Source organism: Sinocyclocheilus grahami, unplaced genomic scaffold (genome assembly GCF_001515645.1).
Source record: "Sinocyclocheilus grahami isolate Dianchi unplaced genomic scaffold, SAMN03320097.WGS_v1.1 scaffold61.1, whole genome shotgun sequence".
Taxonomy (NCBI): Eukaryota; Metazoa; Chordata; class Actinopteri; order Cypriniformes; family Cyprinidae; genus Sinocyclocheilus; species Sinocyclocheilus grahami.
The window spans coordinates 4,008,088-4,027,183 of record NW_015505240.1 but is presented as its reverse complement, the minus strand read 5'-3'; the positions used below and the strand labels follow the sequence as shown (position 1 = coordinate 4,027,183).

General features: G+C 36.6%; 2 protein-coding genes across 2 annotated transcripts; both read left to right on the top strand.

Annotated features, from left to right (window-relative positions):
* The first annotated feature begins 4,478 nt into the window (after window positions 1–4,478).
* On the top strand, window positions 4,479–6,767 carry LOC107584592 (urokinase plasminogen activator surface receptor-like). The gene is made up of 5 exons (XM_016271306.1): window positions 4,479–4,551; window positions 4,639–4,743; window positions 5,103–5,234; window positions 5,494–5,628; window positions 5,736–6,767. The coding sequence occupies exons 1-5, from the start codon at window positions 4,503–4,505 to the stop codon at window positions 5,924–5,926; spliced, it is 612 nt and encodes a 203-aa protein (XP_016126792.1). The 5' UTR covers window positions 4,479–4,502; the 3' UTR covers window positions 5,927–6,767.
* A 2,368-nt stretch (window positions 6,768–9,135) lies between these two features.
* LOC107584661 (urokinase plasminogen activator surface receptor-like) lies at window positions 9,136–18,208 on the top strand. Its single transcript, XM_016271372.1, has 6 exons — window positions 9,136–9,170; window positions 10,311–10,312; window positions 12,780–12,914; window positions 13,032–13,139; window positions 13,266–13,476; window positions 18,177–18,208. The coding sequence occupies exons 1-5, from the start codon at window positions 9,136–9,138 to the stop codon at window positions 13,457–13,459; spliced, it is 474 nt and encodes a 157-aa protein (XP_016126858.1). The 3' UTR covers window positions 13,460–13,476; window positions 18,177–18,208.
* The last annotated feature ends 888 nt before the right edge of the window (window positions 18,209–19,096 follow it).

Genomic DNA, 19,096 nt, shown 5'->3' with positions numbered 1-19,096 from the left:
CTTTAGTCATTTAGTCATTCGGCAATCCTACAGCCTGAACCACCGTAGGGAAACCATGCTTACATTTGCATAACGCCTCCCACGCAAAGAAGCAAAGAAAATGCGTAACTTTGATTCTCGCTGTAGTATTGTTGCTGCCACCATGTCGTGAAAACGCTGTGTGTTTCGTTGTGAACACGAAACTACTTTGTTTGGTCTTCCAAAAGAGGACGATATCCGCTTCGTCATGCGTAGAGCTGATCCGTGCTGGTCGCTGAGGAAATACATCAACTTCGTTCGCCACGTCCGCCCGGCCCACCCTTTTTTCGAACCCCCCAGCCATGCCGTTCTCAAGCCCGCCGGCCGTTCCTCACTCTAGCCTGCCGTGTGTGACGCTGTGTGTTTTGTTGTGAAAGCGAAACTACTTAGTTTGATCTTCCAAAAGAGGACACCATTGTAAATCAGTGGTTAAGTTGTATTTACAACAGTGTTCCAGAACAGTACAACCCAAATATTCAGATGTGTGCAGCTCATTTTGCGGAGGATGAGGACTGTTTCCTGATCCTGGGAGAGTAGCCTACAATGCCGGTGTCTGTTTCTATAAAGTGGGGCAATTCCAACTTTGTAAGGACAGTCTGGTGCTTCTGACTCACAGCCTTTTTTAATTTTTTTTATTTTTTTTTATATTTAAAGAATTTGCCACTGACAATTCAAAAACCATTGTAAATCAGTGGTTAAGTTGTATTTACAACAGTGTTCCAGAACAGTACAACCCAAATATTCAGATGTGTGCAGCTCATTTTGCGGAGGATGAGGACTGTTTCCTGATCCTGGGAGAGTAGCCTACAATGCCGGTGTCTGTTTCTATAAAGTGGGGCAATTCCAACTTTGTAAGGATAGTCTGGTGCTTCTGACTCACAGCCTTTTTTAATTTTTTTATTTTTTTTTTATTTTTTTTTATATTTAAAGAATTTGCCACTGACAATTCAAAAGCAAGTTTTGAGCAGTGTAGAGTAGCACTTGTTGTTTGTCGTTTCTCCAGACATGGTTTTATGTTTACGCAGCGCGATACGCAATGCGTAAAAAGACAGTATAAGTCATTATAATCAGTAATTATGTCCCCACTGGATGCAACAAATGCCTCGTTTGTAATGGGTTTTATTGTTTTTGTTTTGTCGTGCCGGGACACCGGGCATCACAGTATGGTAAGGAGTGTAACATTTCTGTCACACGCTTGAGTCATTCGGCCAATCACAATGCACTGGAGAGCTGGCCAATCACAGCACACCTCACTTTTCAGAACGATGAGCTTCGTAAAAATCGACACGTTTCAGAAAGGCGGGGCATAGAGGAGTAACATTAATGTACATTGTGGAATTTTTTATTTTTATTTTTTTTTACCTTATACTGCATAAACACATTGCATTACACCAAATACACAACATGATGTTCTTTTTAGCAGCATCATATGACCCCTTTAATAATCTATTGACTGCATCTGTATGTAAAAAAAAAAAAGTTACTGGTTGTAAAAACTCACCTGTGTCATATTGCAGAACTAGAAAGGTAATCAGACAGAATAATGTGACGGTTTATCACTAAAATGGAAACTGCAAAAAATAAATAAATTTAAAAAAAAAAGCTGAGCAACTGAAGGAAACTGGATTCACAGTTATAAACCAGGATTTATAAAACGGATAGTTACGGTCCTTGATTCTGATTGGCTGAGCCACGTTCAAAGCTGTTGTAAACACAGACTGTAAAAAAAGATGGACGACGCGTCTCCTATTCCTTCCACTATAGAAAAGTGAAGCCAAAGCATCTCAGTATGGCCGCTGCCATCTTGAGTAAATGACGTAATTTGTAGTAGTGTCGTGAGGTGGAGCCGCGGTATCAAACTCCCGCCCAAACTCCCTCAGACCCAATCAACCATAACGACACGCCCTGTTTTTATAGCATCAAATTACTAGCTAAAATCCAACTTATCACAAAAACTAACAATTGAACATATATCGGCGTAATAACAACTACCTTAAATGACCAAAACCATCTTTCGGAAAATTGTATTGGAAGTGTAATTTTTTTTAATTTTGACTCAAGTCCCATTCGTTTACATGGAGAGGGCGGGGTTTATGACCTGTACTGCAGCCAGCCACCAGGGGGCGATCAAAGAGCCCGCAGCTTCACTTTTCAGGACGTGTGAGGCACACCCGGTTGTAAATTACTCTACAAACATACACCTTTGTTTGCTGGCAACCACTTTGTTGCAACCACAACTGATTCTGAGGAACTACACTGTTTGGTGGAAGAATACTGTTTTTATTCATATGATTACACTAAATTTGCTAATTTATTTTTTGAAACCTTACTACCTCTATGGAAAAACCGTTTTATAAAAGCAATAAGCCCAGTGAAGCCGTGGTTTACAGAGAATTTATAACAGCTAAGGGGGTTTTAGGCACTCCGCTTTGCGTCGTGCCTAACAACGCCTACTATTTCATCAGAGATGGTACATTCATTAGCAGTAACTACAGAATTAATTATGACATTGCTTATGAACATGTACTTAAGTGGGTCAAATTGCATTTAATATAAATGTAAACTATTATACAGTTTCATTATTTGCAATCAACATGCAATAAGCATCCAAAAACATTATATTAAGTTCACATTTAATATTATTTTAAAGTATATTTCAGTACTCTTTTTAAAATTGTCAAAGTGACCTTTTTTCCAGGAGGTTGATGTTAGTTTATATTTTAGTGAAGTGCTCAAGAATTGGATCAGTTTGATAGCAAGCTTGCTCCTGAGTGGCAGTCTGATTTGTTCTTTGGTCTTGTGTCAGATTTTATTTGAGTTTGTGTGTGGAGTAAAATTTTAATTAAATCTTTAAATGACAGTTCAGTATTTGAATAAAGCACCCAGTGTTTGTTAGGTCATACAGTTTTAAATTTGAAATGTGTTTGGTTACAGTTGCACAATTACAAACGGTCTTTGAAGAACTGGAAAATGAAAGTATTCTTGGCCTGGTTTCTCAATAATGTTCTATTTTAACGTCAGTCATGCCTTAAGCATTCATACTGTATGTAGAGCTAAAGCTTAACTGACAAGATTGAGCAAAAATGCAAATAAATTAACCTCTCACTCATGAAGACATAAACAAAACTAAACGAGTTTGACCTGTATGAACAACATCGGACCCCTTTATCTTTCCATGAATGAATCGCTAAAGACAGTAAGTCATGCAAGTTTGGAATGGCATCTCATTGAAATTGAAAAAAAATAAAATTCTTCTAAACCTCAATACAATTTTATGTACAAAATTTGTTTTATTCTACAAAACAATAATATTCATAATAACAACAACAAAAATAATAATAAAACACTTTAGTTCTTTTAAGTTTGTGAGTGAGAAACTTATACAACCTCAGCAGCACTTTTTTTTTAAATTGATCTACAAGAATGTCAATTTCCTACATTACGTTATTGACAGTGGCATTTATGAGAGAAGTACAGTATGCGTTTAATGCATTTGTAATGTACTGTATTTCACATACTTTTTAACACATTTACTTTTAAAATCATTGTTTATTCAAAGTCACTTAAGCACATATTTGGGAGATGTACTATTAATGGCATTATTTCTTGCAATGGTTTAACACATCTAAACAAAATAATATATTTGCACTACATTCCACATATTTAAATGACAATAGAAGTAATTATGAAATTACATATAAGACGTACTTAAGTTCCTCTTAAGTGAGTCGAAAAACACTAAAGTTTAACGTAAACAATCATTCATTTTCATTTAATTCCAAGTAACATGCAACTAAGTGGCCAAAAAAAAATGACATTCAGTTTGTACTTAAGTACATTATTTTTAAATGATGTTATTTACATAAGTACTCTTTTTAAAATTATGCTCAGGTGTACTTATTTTTTCACAAGAGTGATGTTAATTTACACACTGAAGTCAAGTGCTCAAAAATGTTATCAATTTTATAGTAGGCTTACTCTAAAGTGACGACTGATTTGTTTTTTGTTTTGTTATGTGTCAGATTTTATTTGAGTTTGCATGTGGATTAACTTTAAGAAAAAAATTAAATGACAATTAATGATTTTTGAAGCACCTGTGATGTGAAATTCCTACTAAATTCTAATTCCCTTCTAATTTTCATTTAATGGGTTTGGTTAAAATCTCAAGACAAACACTTTGCGTGAAATAGAATGAGAACTATTCCTAGCCTGGTTTCTCAATAATGTTCCATATTAAGGTTGGGCATACCTTAAGCATTCTTTCTGTATGTAGAGCTGTAGTCATTCACAATTGAGCAAACATGATTAAATTAAACTCTTATTTGTGAAAAAACCAAACTAGTTTGACCTGTATGAACAACAGTAAACCGCTTTATTCTTTCAGTGTATGGAACACAGAAGAATGTAGGCCACCCCCTTCTTCTGATAATCTATAAAATAAGCGCTGAAACAGGCACATTATCTCATTCACCTCCTGATCGAAGATGGATCTGCAAATCTCAGTTTTTCTTCTGTTTATTCTTTTCACTACAGGTACAAAATACAAATCGCTTCTGTAATGTTACTGGGTACAAACAAGATGTCTCTCACTTAACACCTCTGTGTTTTTAATTACTAAAGGACACTCTCTCAACTGTTATGACTGCGCAACTCTGTCGGGCTCTTGTACCCAGACAAGTCAGTGTTTTACTGGATTTACCAACTGCTTCAGCGCAACAGTTACTGGTAAGTCCAGTATGATGGATTGAAAGGTACTATTATAATTGACTGACAGAACTACCGGTACTTTTCTGGACAGAATTTATCATTGCACACATAGAATGTTCTATATAGATTACTGAAATCATTATGATAATACAATTTGAAATTTAAGAATGTGTGAAATGAGAAAAACACTAAATTTACACCTTTGGACCTCATTCTTAGATCTCTAATAAATATTAGAGAGAATTTAATATTGCAAAGTTTGTACATTTGATACACTATTGGACATGCTTTCTGTGTTTACATATTTATAAATAAATTTTCCATCAAAATAATGTTCAGTTGAACTGCTCATTCCTGTATCACTCGTGTGTTTTCAGTCAACAGTACTACAGTGAAGGTTAAAAGTTGTGCTCCAGCTGTCTGTCCAAGTGGATCCATCAACCTCGGCATTGGAAAAGGCTCTTCTCTGTGCTGTAACACTGATCTCTGTAATGTCCAAGATGCTCCAGGTATTGTACTTTACTGTAATAGAGCAGTTTATAGAACATTTAACAAGAAAAAAAAGGATGTAATTTTATTTTCTATTAGGAATGTGACGTCAGCCGAAAACAAATGTTGCTTATACAGGCAGAGCGATTTGTTACTTTCTTTTGCAAAAGATCGGGAAGACAAAATGTTTTATCTTTGGTACAATGAGCACCTCTAATATTGTGTGCACAGTAAGACCAGGACCATGTAAAGAAAGCATATCTATTTTCCCTCCTGTAGATCCCAGCACTAACGCTCCCAATGGAAAGTCATGTTTCTATTGTGATGGACAGAGCTGCTCAAACACAGTGAGCTGTTCAGGGAGTGAAGACCGCTGCTTTAATGCAACAGGTGAGAATCTGGAAAAGAAAGAAGGTTCATTATCTTTCTCTCTGTTATTTAAACATTTGATACAGATCATGTATACCAGTGGCCAACTTGTCTCTGACTCAAACGGTTTTCTTCTTCAATCTTTTCATCAGTGACTATTGGACTCCAGTCACAGGTTTTTAAAGGCTGTGTCTCTAAATCTCTTTGTGATGCCACAACATTGATTCCTAATGTAGAAAGTGTCTCATGTTGTGAGGGGAACCTGTGTAACGGTGCTAAGAGCGTCACTCAGAGCTTCCTGTTCCTCTGCTGTTCTCTGCTCTCCTTTATCCTGCTGCACTGAATCCAGCGGCTCAACACATTCTACATCAGCAGCAAAGACACAATATTGTGTGCTTTACAAACATATAGCTTGTATTACCTCTGTACTATCTTTGATTTGGTGTAAATAATTTAACAAGATAAACAAAATCTGATAATTGAGATGCTGTATACTGTATATATTGTCAACACAATATTAACATATTGAAAATGAATTACTTTAGATTCACTGAATATTTACTCAACTCATTGCTGTCAGAAACTGCAGAAGGATGTTCCACTAAATCCATCTGTGATGGCAGGTGTAACACCTTTGCAGTTTTATGTAGGCCTATTTTGCTATATTGGTAAATTCTTTGTTTAAAGAGGACATCGGATGCCCAAGTTGGTATGATTCTTTAGGGTCTTCATGAAATGTATATAACATACTTTGGTTAAATTCCTCAATGGTCGTGTAAAATAACACCCTTTTTACCTTGTCCAAATCTGCTCCGTTCACAGCGACCTATTTCGGTGCTTGTCTCTTTAAATGATCATGAGTTACTGTTCACTCCACCTCTCTTCTTCCTCTTTTTATTTTTTTCCATCAAAAACAAAACTAATCCACTGCGTCCTCAGTGGCTCTAATGTCGGGAGAGAATGAAGACTCTACGCCTGTTTCGCACCGCAAGCTTGAGCTTCGTGTCAGCGCTTCATCGTCATCGGTGGTTGTGTCCACACACTGCTAAGACACATTTATATGCAAACACCATATAATATGAATTTTGCATCCGATGTCCCCTTTAATTTGTATCTATGCTCTTGAGGTGAAGAGGGTAAAGGTGATAAATCTGTAACTCAAGGCTACATGAGCCTCATGTCATGAGGGGCTGCTGGTGCACAATGTCGTCACCATGCAACCTTTCTCATTGTGCTCTACACATATATTTTCTTTGTTTAAAATAAAACTACTTATTTAATCAACTTCTGCCTCAGACTACACTCTATATGTTCTACATTGCTATATAAAAAATGCAATGAATCAGTAATTTTTATAATTCATAATGAAGTGAATCAATTATTATTATTTATTTACCAATACAGTATGTATTTGCATGGTTATATTTTGTATCAGTATTGATATTAAATAAACACAGTGTAAAGGTTTATCTAGCTGCTTTACTTTTAATCTTCCACTTTCTTTCACACAAATTACGTTGCTCTACCTATTAAAGAGAAAAACACATTTTACCAGGACAAAAAATTATATGTATTAAGATTTATATCACATTTTCCTCAAGAGGATTTTTGCACCATTACACCCATCCTTTGTTTTCTGTCATACTGACTATAGCAAAAATACACAGTGTCCAAAATGCCTGCTGAAAGTTTTGCGCATGTGCAGTGCCGTAGAAATGGCGTAATAATAACACATGACGCACGGAACGAGCCGATGTCCCACAAGCGCTTGCTTTGTAATCTCATCTGCAGACGTGTGCTTGTCGTCTCCTAACTAGGACCCGAAATAGATACATATTAACTCTGCTTTTTAAAACAAAGAAAAGACGGATGGTTAGTATGCAAAAACAGTGGGAAACTGTACAATTCTTGAGTTACTGTGCGCATGTCAAAAGATTAAATCCGATTTGAAGCTTGTGACATATAAACGTGCACATGAGTGAATCTTCAAGAATTTAATGTATTCATTTTTTATTTATTTATTACTTTTCAGTTAAGTCGAAGTAAGAGGGTAATCCTCCACAATACACTGAGCAAAGTTTCAAGGAGCCTACAGTAGATTCAGTACAGGCTATAATAAAAGTGAAACTATTCTATGCAAAAATAACGACTTTATTCAACAATTCGTCTCCAACAATTCGTCTCCACCGTAGCGCCATTTTGGAGAGTATTCACTGAACGTAAACTGCATATACTGTTCTACTTGTCTGTGTCAGCCGCACCACAGGGCAGTTTACGTTCAGTGGATACTCTCCAAAATGGCGCTACAGTGGAGGAGACGGATTGTTGAATAAAATCGTTATTTTTGTTTTCTTTGCGTACAAAAAGTATTCTCATCGCTTCATGAAATTCAGACTGAACCACTGATGGCAGATGGACAATTTTGACGATGTCTTTCATACTTTTCTGGGCCTTGACAGTGTTATTTACTTGGCAGTCAATGGGACAGTCACAAGCCTCCCGGTTTTCATCCAAAATATCTTAAATTGTGTTCTGAAGACGAACAAAGCTTTTACGGGTTTGGAACGACATGGGGGTAAATGAGTAATGACAAAATTTTCATTTTGGGGTGGAGTAACCCTTTAAACATTTAATACATACCATATAGACCAGTAAAGCTTAGACTCAAACTGTGTTTTCTTTCTTTTCTTCAGGGACTTTCAAAGGTCAAAGGGCTGTCATTATCTCATGAAGGCCCGTCCCATTTTCTAGGTTATAAAATGAGCACTGAAACACATCATTTCATTTGTCTCAAAGTTGGATGTACAATTCTCAGCTTTTCTTCTGTTCATTTTTTTCACTGCAGGTTCTATTTTATGCGAACATAAATAATTGGATTTCTCGCTCACTATGTCTCTCTTTTATTACTGAAGGACACTCTCTCGACTGTTATGAGTGTGCAGGTTTGTCTTGTGTGGATCAAAATGTGAGAGCATGTCCTGAACCTCACGCATGCTTCAGTTCAACAACTGTAACACAATATGGTAAGTCCAGTGTGATTAACTGAAACTTACTGTTATATTTAAATGATGGGGGTGCAGCAACAGTGGAAATATATGGAGTATATTTAAATACATATAAACATTCCTGCTACTTAATTAATTTTCACTCAGAAAGTTATGCTAATAATATAATTAGTAATGAAAAATGTTTGAAATAAGAAAAATGCATCAGAAAAAATGTAAGTGCTTCACTAGTGGCCTTTTAGACCTAAGCGATCATTTCATATTACAAATGTTGACTTTTCTCTTCTGCTTTGCAGTTGTAATTAGAAAGATTTTTTTTAATCTATTTTGACATTTATAAATAAATTCACCATTAAAATGATGAGCAGTTGTCATTCCTGTATAATTGATGTTTTTTAGGAGACACCACCACAAAAGTGAAGGTTAAAAGTTGTCTTCCATATGCCTGTAGTGGTTACAGTGGTTAATTATTCATATTTCCCCATGAGCTAAATTCGCTACACCATCTTGGCAGCTCGTCACCGCGCGTCTTTCCCGATAATCAAAAATGGGCAAAGAGGTGGGAGCAGGTTGTCATGAAGGGTAAAATTAGCTATATAGACCAAAATAATTTTACAGGCTGTAAACATGTTTTTTTCTGCTGTAAAGTTGGGCATTTTAACATGGGGAGTCTATGGGATTGACTCCCTTTTGCAGCCAGCCTCTAGCGGCCAGTCAATGAATTACAGTTTAAGTCACTTCCTTGTTGGCTTCATGAGAGAGAGCGGGAGGTTGCCGCTTGGCCTACACTCATAGAGAATAAAGTATTTGAATTTTAAAGAAATGGCGCGACGCTGCACTTCTCGTCAGGTGTGCAACCGCCTGAAACACAGTTTTTTTCACCTCCGTGCCCAAACGTCTTTGTTTGGGCTTTCGAAAGCGGATGATGTCAGGAAACAGTGGATGCTATTTATTTTTTTAACTCTGTTCCTGAGCATTATAACCCCAATTTGCTATTGTGTGCTGCACATTTTACTGAGGACAGCTTCCACAACATGAGGTTGTACAGTGCTGGATTCGCCAAAAGCTTTTGTTGAAAGATGGAGCAAGGGGCGGGGCAGTACTGAAACACCGTCTAAGCTGTTCGTCAATCACAACGCACTGGGGCAGCTAACCAATCACATCACATTTAGTTTTTCGGAAGGCAGGCGTTCATCAAAGCCGGAACTAATCGAGCCGTTTGTGCCAGGCTGGGGAGAAAGGTATGTTAATAATGTAAATTATGTGAAAAATAATGCGTTTTTCGAACCACCAAGCATGAGAGCATGTTCTAATACACCCCCAAAACAAAATCAAGACTTTGTAAAAGAGCATAATAGGACCCCTTTAAAACAAGAGTATTTTACTTACCCCACTGGCATATAATTTTACTTGTTTTAAGCAAAATGTGCTTAATTTTTCCCCTGGAAAAAAGACTAAATTTCTTAAGACATTTGGCTTATCTAGTAAAAGTATCTTGATTTAAGAATTTTTAGATATTTTGACTAGAAATAAGACAAAAATACTAAGTAAGATAAGCCATTTTTTTTGTCAGTGTATATTGTCCAGTATGATGGATTGAAATGTACCATTATAATTAACTGATGGAAATCCTGGTATTATTTACTGATGTGACCTCGCTGTAGAAATATAGGATATCCTATTTTATATTGAAAAGTTTGTCTTTTCTCTTCTGTTTTGCAGCTGTGAGTCCATACATTATTGGAAAGAAAAAGCACTTACTTTGATATATTCATAAATAATCTTTACACAAGAATGTGCAGTTGAACTTGTCATTCTTGTATCTTGTATCTTGTATTCTTGAGGTAATACTAGTTCTACAACTAAGTTGAAACATTGTGCATCACCAACTGGCTGTGCAAACAGCATTGAAAAGGTCTCTTCTATGTGCTGTAAGACAGATCTTTTAAGATGCTCAGAGTATTGTATTTTACTGCCATAGAATAGTTTACTGTCAAAACATTTAAAGGTGCGGTTACATTTTTTCACAGACAAAAGGTCTACTGTTAATAGTGCACACTCTTAAAAATAAAGTTTCCAAGTTTTTGCAGCGAGAACTTTCAATGAATATTTCTTATAAGGACTGTTGTTCTTAGTGTAAATAACATTTTTAACAAAACCTATACTTTTTCCACTTTAAAGAACCTTTTGTGCAGTTCCATAGATGTTAATGGTTCTTCATGGAACCACTGATGCCAATAAAGAACCTTTATTATTAAGATTGTAGCAATGTAATCTATGAAACTCTCACAGAAGTTACGTTCAATCAGCTTCCTGTTGGTCAAGACGGCAAATCCAACTTGAACCCATTTCGAAATCTGATTGTGGAAAAACTTTTCCCCTCACACAAAATTCTAGATCAAGTGTATTCTTATCGGAATGACTAGATTTTGCATGCAAACAGCAGTAAAAGTGACTGCAACTTATTATGATATTATGAAAGTTGTTTTGCAGACAAAGAGTGTTAATGACAGATTATGAAGACATAATATTTTACAATGAGCACCTATTAAGTGTGCAAAAAGTAACTCATCCCACACCGTAACTCATAGACCCATGAATGAGGTGTAAAATCGACTGGCTCATTGAGGAGAGGTGTGTTCTATATTTTCTAAGCGATCGGACCTACGATGTTCACACAGCAGACGAAAAAGCAGGCTATGGACTTACATTGACGGAATGTTCATGAATTTGAATCTCAAATTTCACTTTCTCTCTCTCTCTCTCTCACACACAAACACACACACACAGAGAGCCTTAGGAACCACTTTTCTCTCTCTCACACACACACACACACACTCATTTGACGTATTATTATTATTATTTATGCATTTAGCAGACGCTTTTATCCAAAGCGTGGATAAAATATTCAGGCTATACATTTTCAAGTACCAATAAGTAATAATCTATAATCTTCATAGCCACACCCTAGCAATCACCTCATAGACTACCATTTAAACAGATCAAAAGGCATATCTTTTCTATAGAAGTGTCATAGAAACATGGGGTTTTGCTCTTTTGATGCATCCTAGCAAACAGGTCTTCTATCATGCATGCTACACATGCTAGCAGTGAATAGCTACATGTTAATAGCGATTTGTTAAATCAGGCTAAGAACATGCTAAGAACTCTATAAAACTCCACAGTAACATTTTGGGTGAACTATCACTTTAAGTACACCCTATACATTTGTTATAAAGATTAATTTATTCATTAGACCCTTCATATTTTATTTATTTATTGGTTTATTTAATAGGGACCATGCATATTCATGAACATTGTTGTATACATATACACCATGTAAATATGCCAGAATTAGTAACAATAACTACTTTTCATCTGCAGTCCCATATGGTCATTAATTGGCAAGTAAATGTATATTTTTTTGGTCTTTTAGTTAAACTTTCATTTTCTCGTCAAGACCCACCCCTTTTGATAATCTATAAAATAAGCGCTGAAACAGGCACTTTATGTCATTCCCCGCCTGATCAAAGATGGATCTACAAATCTCAGTTTTTCTTCTCTTCGTTCTCTTCACTGCAGGTACAAAGACAAATAGTGTTTGGAACGTTATTGAGTACAAATACAGATCATTAGATGTCTCTCTCTCTCTCACTTTCTCTCTCTTTTTACTAAAAAAAGTCTCTCTCGTATTACTAAAGGACACTCTCTAAGCTGTTATCTGTGCACAAGTCTGTCGAGCTCTTGTGCACAGACAACATGCTCCAGTGGAGTTACCAGCTGCATCAGTGCAACATTATATTTTGGTAAGTATGAAATTTACTGCTTTACTGCTATGGACTGAAATTTACTGCTATAACTTACTGCTGGAGATGCTGCTATAATTTACTGGTGCCGCGGCAGTGTTATTATTGTCACAGAACCGATACTCTTTTTTTCTGGGTAGAATTTACAACTGCATGCATAGAATGTTCTATTTATAGATTTTTGTTTGACTTATTGTAAAGCATTTTTACAAGTGGTCTTACACCTTTGGACATCATTGAATAAAATATTAGAGATCATTTAATATTGCAAAGTTTGTATTTTCATTACATTATTGAAAAGACTTGAACATATTTATAAATACATTTTCCATCAAAATAATATTCAGTTGAACTTCTCATTCCTGTATCACTCATGTGTTTTTAGGCAACGGTACTATAATAACAGCTAAAGGTTGTGCTTTACCAATTGGCTGTCCAAGTGGATCCATCAACCTTGGCATTGGAAAGATTGCTTCTACCTGCTGTAACACGGATCTCTGTAACTCCCTAGACGCTCCAGGTATTGAACCTTACTGACATGCAGTCATTGAACAAAAATAATGGTACTTTTTCTATCAGGGATTGTATGTCATCTGAAATAGAAATTTGTAAAGAAAGCTATTTTTTCCTCCTGTAGATCCCTCTATTGTCCCCAATGGAAATAAATGTTACTCTTGTGATGGACAGAGCTGCTCAAGCACAGTGAGCTGTTCAGGGAGTGAAGACCGCTGCTTTAAAGCAACAGGTGAGAATCTGGAAAAGGAAGAAGATTAAAATTTATATTTTTATCTCCTTTATGTTTGAGCATTTGATACAGATCATATACCAGTGTCCTGCTTTGACTGATTCAACCTTCTCCTCTTTTCATCAGGGAAGTTCGAAAGCCAGCCATTATCTGTAAAAGGCTGTGTCTCTAAGTCCATTTGTGATATTGTCTCAATATTTGATACATTTGTTGGTGGTGTGTCATGTTGTTCAGGGAACCTGTGTAACGGTGCTCAGAGTGTCACTCAGAGCTTCCTGTTCCTCTGCTGTTCTCTGCTCTCCTTCATCCTGCTGCACTGAATCCAGCAGCTCGACACATTCTGCAGCTGCAGCAAAGATACAGTATGATGCGCATTACAAACATATAGTTGTATTATCTCTGTACTGTCTTTGATTTGGTGTGATGAATTTTAAAAGATATACTAACGGTAATTGAAATATATTTATGGTCTACGCAAATCAGATCTCTGTAACACCTTTGCAGCTTTATGTATTTTGCTATATTGGTGAAGTGTTTAATGTGTATTTATGCTCTTGAGGTGAAAGAGGGTAAAGGTGATAAATCTGTAACTCAGTGTTACATGAGGGTCTGCTGGTGCACAATGTCTTAACCATAAAACTCAGACTTTCTCATTGTGCTCAACACCCAGATTTTTTGTATGCTTAATAGGGGTCCTATTATGCTCTTTTACAATGTCTTGATTTTGTTTTGGGTGTGTACTAGAACATGCTCTCATGCTTGGTGGTTTGTTATGGTCTACGCAAATCAGATCTCTGTAACACCTTTGCAGCTTTATGTATTTTGCTATATTGGTGAAGTGTTTAATGTGTATTTATGCTCTTGAGGTGAAAGAGGGTAAAGGTGATAAATCTGTAACTCAGTGTTACATGAGGGTCTGCTGGTGCACAATGTCTTAACCATACAACTCAGACTTTCTCATTGTGCTCAACACCCAGATTTTTTGTATGCTTAATAGGGGTCCTATTATGCTCTTTTACAATGTCTTGAATTTGTTTTGGGTGTGTACTAGAACATGCTCTCATGCTTGGTGGTTTGAAAAACGCATTATTTTTTACATAATTTACATTATTACAATACCTTTCTCCCCATCCTGGCACAAACGGCTTGATTAGTTCCGGGTTTGATGAACGCCCACCTTCCGAAAAACTAAATGTGATTGGTTAGCTATGCCAGCATGCGTTGTGATTGGCGAACAGCTTAGACAGTGTTTCAGTACTGCCCCGCCCCTTGCCTAAGCAGCAAGTTTAGTTAAGGATGGCTTCAATATTGCCATATCAATTTGAGCCGGATTCAGACCCAGAGAATATTGAACAAGAGGATCGCGCAGAACCGTTGCACGCACGGATATTGCAAGACATATTAAAGTGGTAACGTTATTGTTGTTGTTGTTTTTTTGGCTAAATCATGTTTTAGATAGGATGTCAACAACCGCTTAAAAATAACTGCATTTACTATGTACAGATAAGTGCATATGTATTATTTTTATTGTTATTTAATTCTGACATTATAAAATGAATTCCAATTAAACTGTTATACAGTTGCATTTATTTATACCATAGTCCAGTGTTTCCCAGGCGGCATGCAAACTCATTCTCTGCCAGCAGGAGGTGCTGTTGGAGTGGCAGAGATCGAGGTTTCCCCGGTAAGGGCTGTACACAAAGCAGACCTCCGCTAAAAAAAAACACTGCTTTATCAGACATTACATGCCAGATTAAATGAAAATGACATCCAATTTTCTGAAGACAGTCGGTTTCCTTCAGAAATACAGTGATATAAAAACACCCGCACTCAATGTATGGGAAACACTGTAGTCTCATAATTGAAATATAAATTCTGCAGATTACATCATTGTCCAGTATTGTACTGTCAGCAATTTATTATAAAAAGTTTTCATAATTGTAACATACATATTTGCATACATAATTATTCAGGTGCATGTGTAATAACTTGCAAAAAGGCTACAGCAGCACTTCTTCGTCGTCGTCGTCTCGTCTGATGCACTCAACCAAGCGTTCTAACCACGACCCTCCCCACCCCCCAACCATTCAAATTTCTGTAGGCCAGAATTATTTTAATGATATTCTAATGGGCCGCTTTGTGACATCACAAAACCCGGAAAACAAACGCTGTAGTCCAAACGAGCCGTTCGTTGTAGTTCTTGAAAAGGGATTTTTTTTTTTAAACGAAATATCTCCCTTTGGAGTGGACTTTGAGATTTGTAAGTTTGAAGTTCTTTTTTATGCCTTTTTATGAAAAAGCATAATAGGACCCCTTTAAAATAAAACTACTGATTTAATTGAATTAACATATACCTCATTCCTCCTACACTGGCAAATAAAAATCCAACAGGACACAATGAATCACTAATTTTTGTAATTCATTTTGAAATGAATCAGTTGTTTCGCCTGTTGTGATGTTGTAACAGTCATGCTAATGATTATCAGCAGATGGCAGCAGATGATCTTTCCTATCAAAATAACACTTTTGCATTTGCTTCCATCAAACGCCTGAAGTCTACACTGCAAAAAATGCTGTTCTTACTTAGATTTTTTGTCTTGTTTCCAGCCTAAATATCTAAAAATTCTTAAATCAAGAAGGATTTTCTAGACAAGTAAAAATTATTGTCTTGTTTTCAGAAAAAACAAGTCAAAATTAAGTTAGTTTTTGCTTAGAACAAGCAAAATAATCTGCCAGTGGGGTAAGCAAAATAATCTTGTTTTCTGTTTGAAATAAAATTATTTTGCTTACCCCATTGGCAGATTATTTTGCTTGTTCTAAGCAAAAACTAACTTAATTTTGACTTGTTTTTTCTGAAAACAAGACAATAATTTTTACTTGTCTAGAAAATCCTTCTTGATTTAAGAATTTTTAGATATTTAGGCTGGAAACAAGACAAAAAATCTAAGTAAGAAAAGCATTTTTTGCAGTGTAGGCTACAGCTCAATGCAATTATTTTAGAATTGTGATGTATTGATATGTCATTGTATTTGTTTGCAAAAAGAGAATGTTCTTGTGAGAATGATATTAATATACTATTAATTGCATAATTTCTTGCTTTGGTTTAACATATCTAAACAAAATATTAAATTGCCATAGTACATTCAGCAGTATAGCTACACTTTAACCATATTTAAAAGAAAACAGAATTATGAAATTACATAAGAACGTGGACATACGTCTTATAAGTGGTTCAAATTGCACAAACTGCATCTGACATGAATTTAAACTATTCCACATTTTCGATTTATTTCAATCAACATGCAATTGTTTGAAAACACACTTAAGTACATTCTTTTAAAGTGTATTATTTTCGTAGTAATTGACAGTCTTGTGTTAGACTTCATTTGAGTATACATTTGGATTAAAACTTTAAATGACAGTCCATGATTTGAAAACACCCAGTGTTTGTTAGGTTACACTGTTGTAAATTCCTGTACTCCAATATATACTGATTCAATGTGTTTGGTTCAAGCGGCAACCTCCCGCTCTCTCTCGTGAAGCCAACAAGGAAGTGACTTAAACTGTAATTCATCAACTGGCCGCTAGAGGCTGGCTGCAAAAGGGAATCAATCCCATAGACTCCCCATGTTAAAATGCCCAACTTTACAGCAGAAAAAAAACATGTTTACAGCCTGGATCAAAAAATAATTTTGGTCTATATAGCTAATTTTGCCCTTCATGACAACTGTGAAGGGGGGGAATTTTTTTATAACTTATCCGTTTAAATTATATTAAGCCTTAAAGTTCTGCATAATTAAGGGCGTGGCCACTTGAGTGACAGGTGGATTGTCGCTGCTGTCACCACCGTGGAGCTAGGTGGGCGTGGCTTCAGCAACCTGCTCCCACCTCTCTGGCCATTTTCGATTATCCGGGAGTGACGTGCGGTGACGCGCTGCCAAGATGGCGACGGCCGGCTCCGCCCACTTTTGAGCTTCAAAAATGCTCTTCGGAAATCTACGGGTGACGTCACGGACACTACGTCCATGTTTTTTTATACAGTCTATGGTTTGGTTACAGCTGCACAATTACAAACAGTCACTTTGAATTAAAGAGAACGAAAGTATTCTTGGCCTGGTTTCTCAATAATGTTCCATCTCAAGGTCGGTCATACGTTAAGCATTTTTAGTGTATGTAAAGATTAAGTTTATATTCTATTTATATTATATTCACAATATTTACAAAGCTACTGCACTTTTTTTAGTTAAACAAATGCAATGGTTCGAAATTTCTCATTCAAAATTTAGTTAGGTAGGCCTACATTCTCACAAACAGCAGCCAATCAGGAAACAAGAATCATTCTTATTAATTATTCAAAAAAATAAAGTATTTATCTTAAACGTCTTGTGGTCTAGCCATAATATCGTTTTAATAACGCTATGTTCACATAGTTTGGCTACAAAAACAGCCGTAGCTATGATTCACCCATAGAACCCATTATAATCAGTGGCTGTGTCTTATTTGGGAGGCTGACGTACTCCACACTCTTGCTAAAGGCCTATGCCAGAGAAACAAGCATGTAGCCATCTTTAGTGAGTGAGTGACGTGACATGTGGCCAAGTACTCAACATGTCACAACAGCAGTGAACACACACACACACCATGAACACACACCCGGAGCAGTGGGCAGCCATTTTTACTTATTGTAGAGAAAGTTATCATCGAGGCGGTTGTCATAACAAATGTCAGTAGACAGGGAACATTTTAAAACGAGCATTCATACATTTTTATTTTCTTGAATTAATGCTGTGGAAATACAAACAGAACACAAAAGACAACGAATGCAACGCTGAAGAGGCATGGAGCTAGGGTTGCCATCTGTCCCGTATTAGCCGGGACGTCCCATATATAGGGCTTAATTGGTGTCCCATTTATTGACTGCTTCGCTGATCTAACCACACTGACTGGTGCAACAGCAGCAGTGCTGATCACGACACTTGAGAATGATCATTCTCTGCTCTCCTTCATCCTGCTGCACTGAATCCAGCAGCTCTTCACATTCTACAATGAGACACACTGTACTGAATATATACATTGTATTCTCTCTGTAATATCTTTGGTGTTCTGATGTGATGAACTGAAAAACATATGCATTTTATGAAATAAAATATTGCATAATTTTTACACTCGTTTCTCTGTTTATTTTTTAATAAAACTTACATATGCATAACAGTTATCAGCAGGTAGCAGCAGGCAACACAGAATAACACCTTTGCATTTGCTGACATCAAACACCTGAAGACTACTAAAACCCACACTTGCGGTCTTGGCCACTTGAGAGCGCGTGCGCAAGACTGTCCCAGGTCTTAAAAACGCCAAAGCACAGTAAAGCACACTAAACCCACACTATCTCGAATACCACTCCGGAGCACTATTCGAGGCTTAGTGTATCCCATCATGAATCATGTTCTGGAAATAAATCGTGAGACTTTTTGCAGAGATCTCACGAGAGGTCACAAAAACCTTTCCAATGTAAGTTTAATATTAATATAATAATTAGATATTACATATAATTTGGTAGAAAAACAAAATGCGACACGTTTTATTCGTGCAAAGGGGAGTATTGAAGGTGGGAGAGAGCGCTGTACATTCCCTCCCCCCCCCTACAATCCCTGCCGGTACGAGACTCAAACCCACAGCCTTTGGGTTATGAGTCCGACTCTCTAACCATTAGGCCACGACTTCCCCATTTTGAGTAAAGTGTTGTATAAATGCGTGTTCTGTCATTATAAAACTCTCCTTTCACTCGTCAACTGTGAGCTTTAATACTCTAAAGCAGTGGTTCCCAACCCTGGTCCTTGAGGCACCCCAACACTGCACATTTTGCATGTTTCTTTTCTCTGACACATCAATTTCAGGTCTTGGAGTCTCTACTAATGAGCTGATGACCTGAATCAGGTGTGTTTGATCAAGGAGAC

Coding starts and splice junctions, on each gene's coding strand:
- LOC107584592 (XM_016271306.1), top strand. CDS start 4,503: ATGGATCTGCAAATCTCAGTTTTTCTTCTGTTTATTCTTTTCACTACA. Junction 4,552..4,638: donor GTTTATTCTTTTCACTACAG/GTACAAAATACA, acceptor TAATTACTAAAG/GACACTCTCTCAACTGTTAT. Junction 4,744..5,102: donor CTTCAGCGCAACAGTTACTG/GTAAGTCCAGTA, acceptor GTGTGTTTTCAG/TCAACAGTACTACAGTGAAG.
- LOC107584661 (XM_016271372.1), top strand. CDS start 9,136: ATGGGCAAAGAGGTGGGAGCAGGTTGTCATGAAGG. Junction 12,915..13,031: donor TAACTCCCTAGACGCTCCAG/GTATTGAACCTT, acceptor TTCCTCCTGTAG/ATCCCTCTATTGTCCCCAAT. Junction 13,140..13,265: donor CCGCTGCTTTAAAGCAACAG/GTGAGAATCTGG, acceptor TCTTTTCATCAG/GGAAGTTCGAAAGCCAGCCA.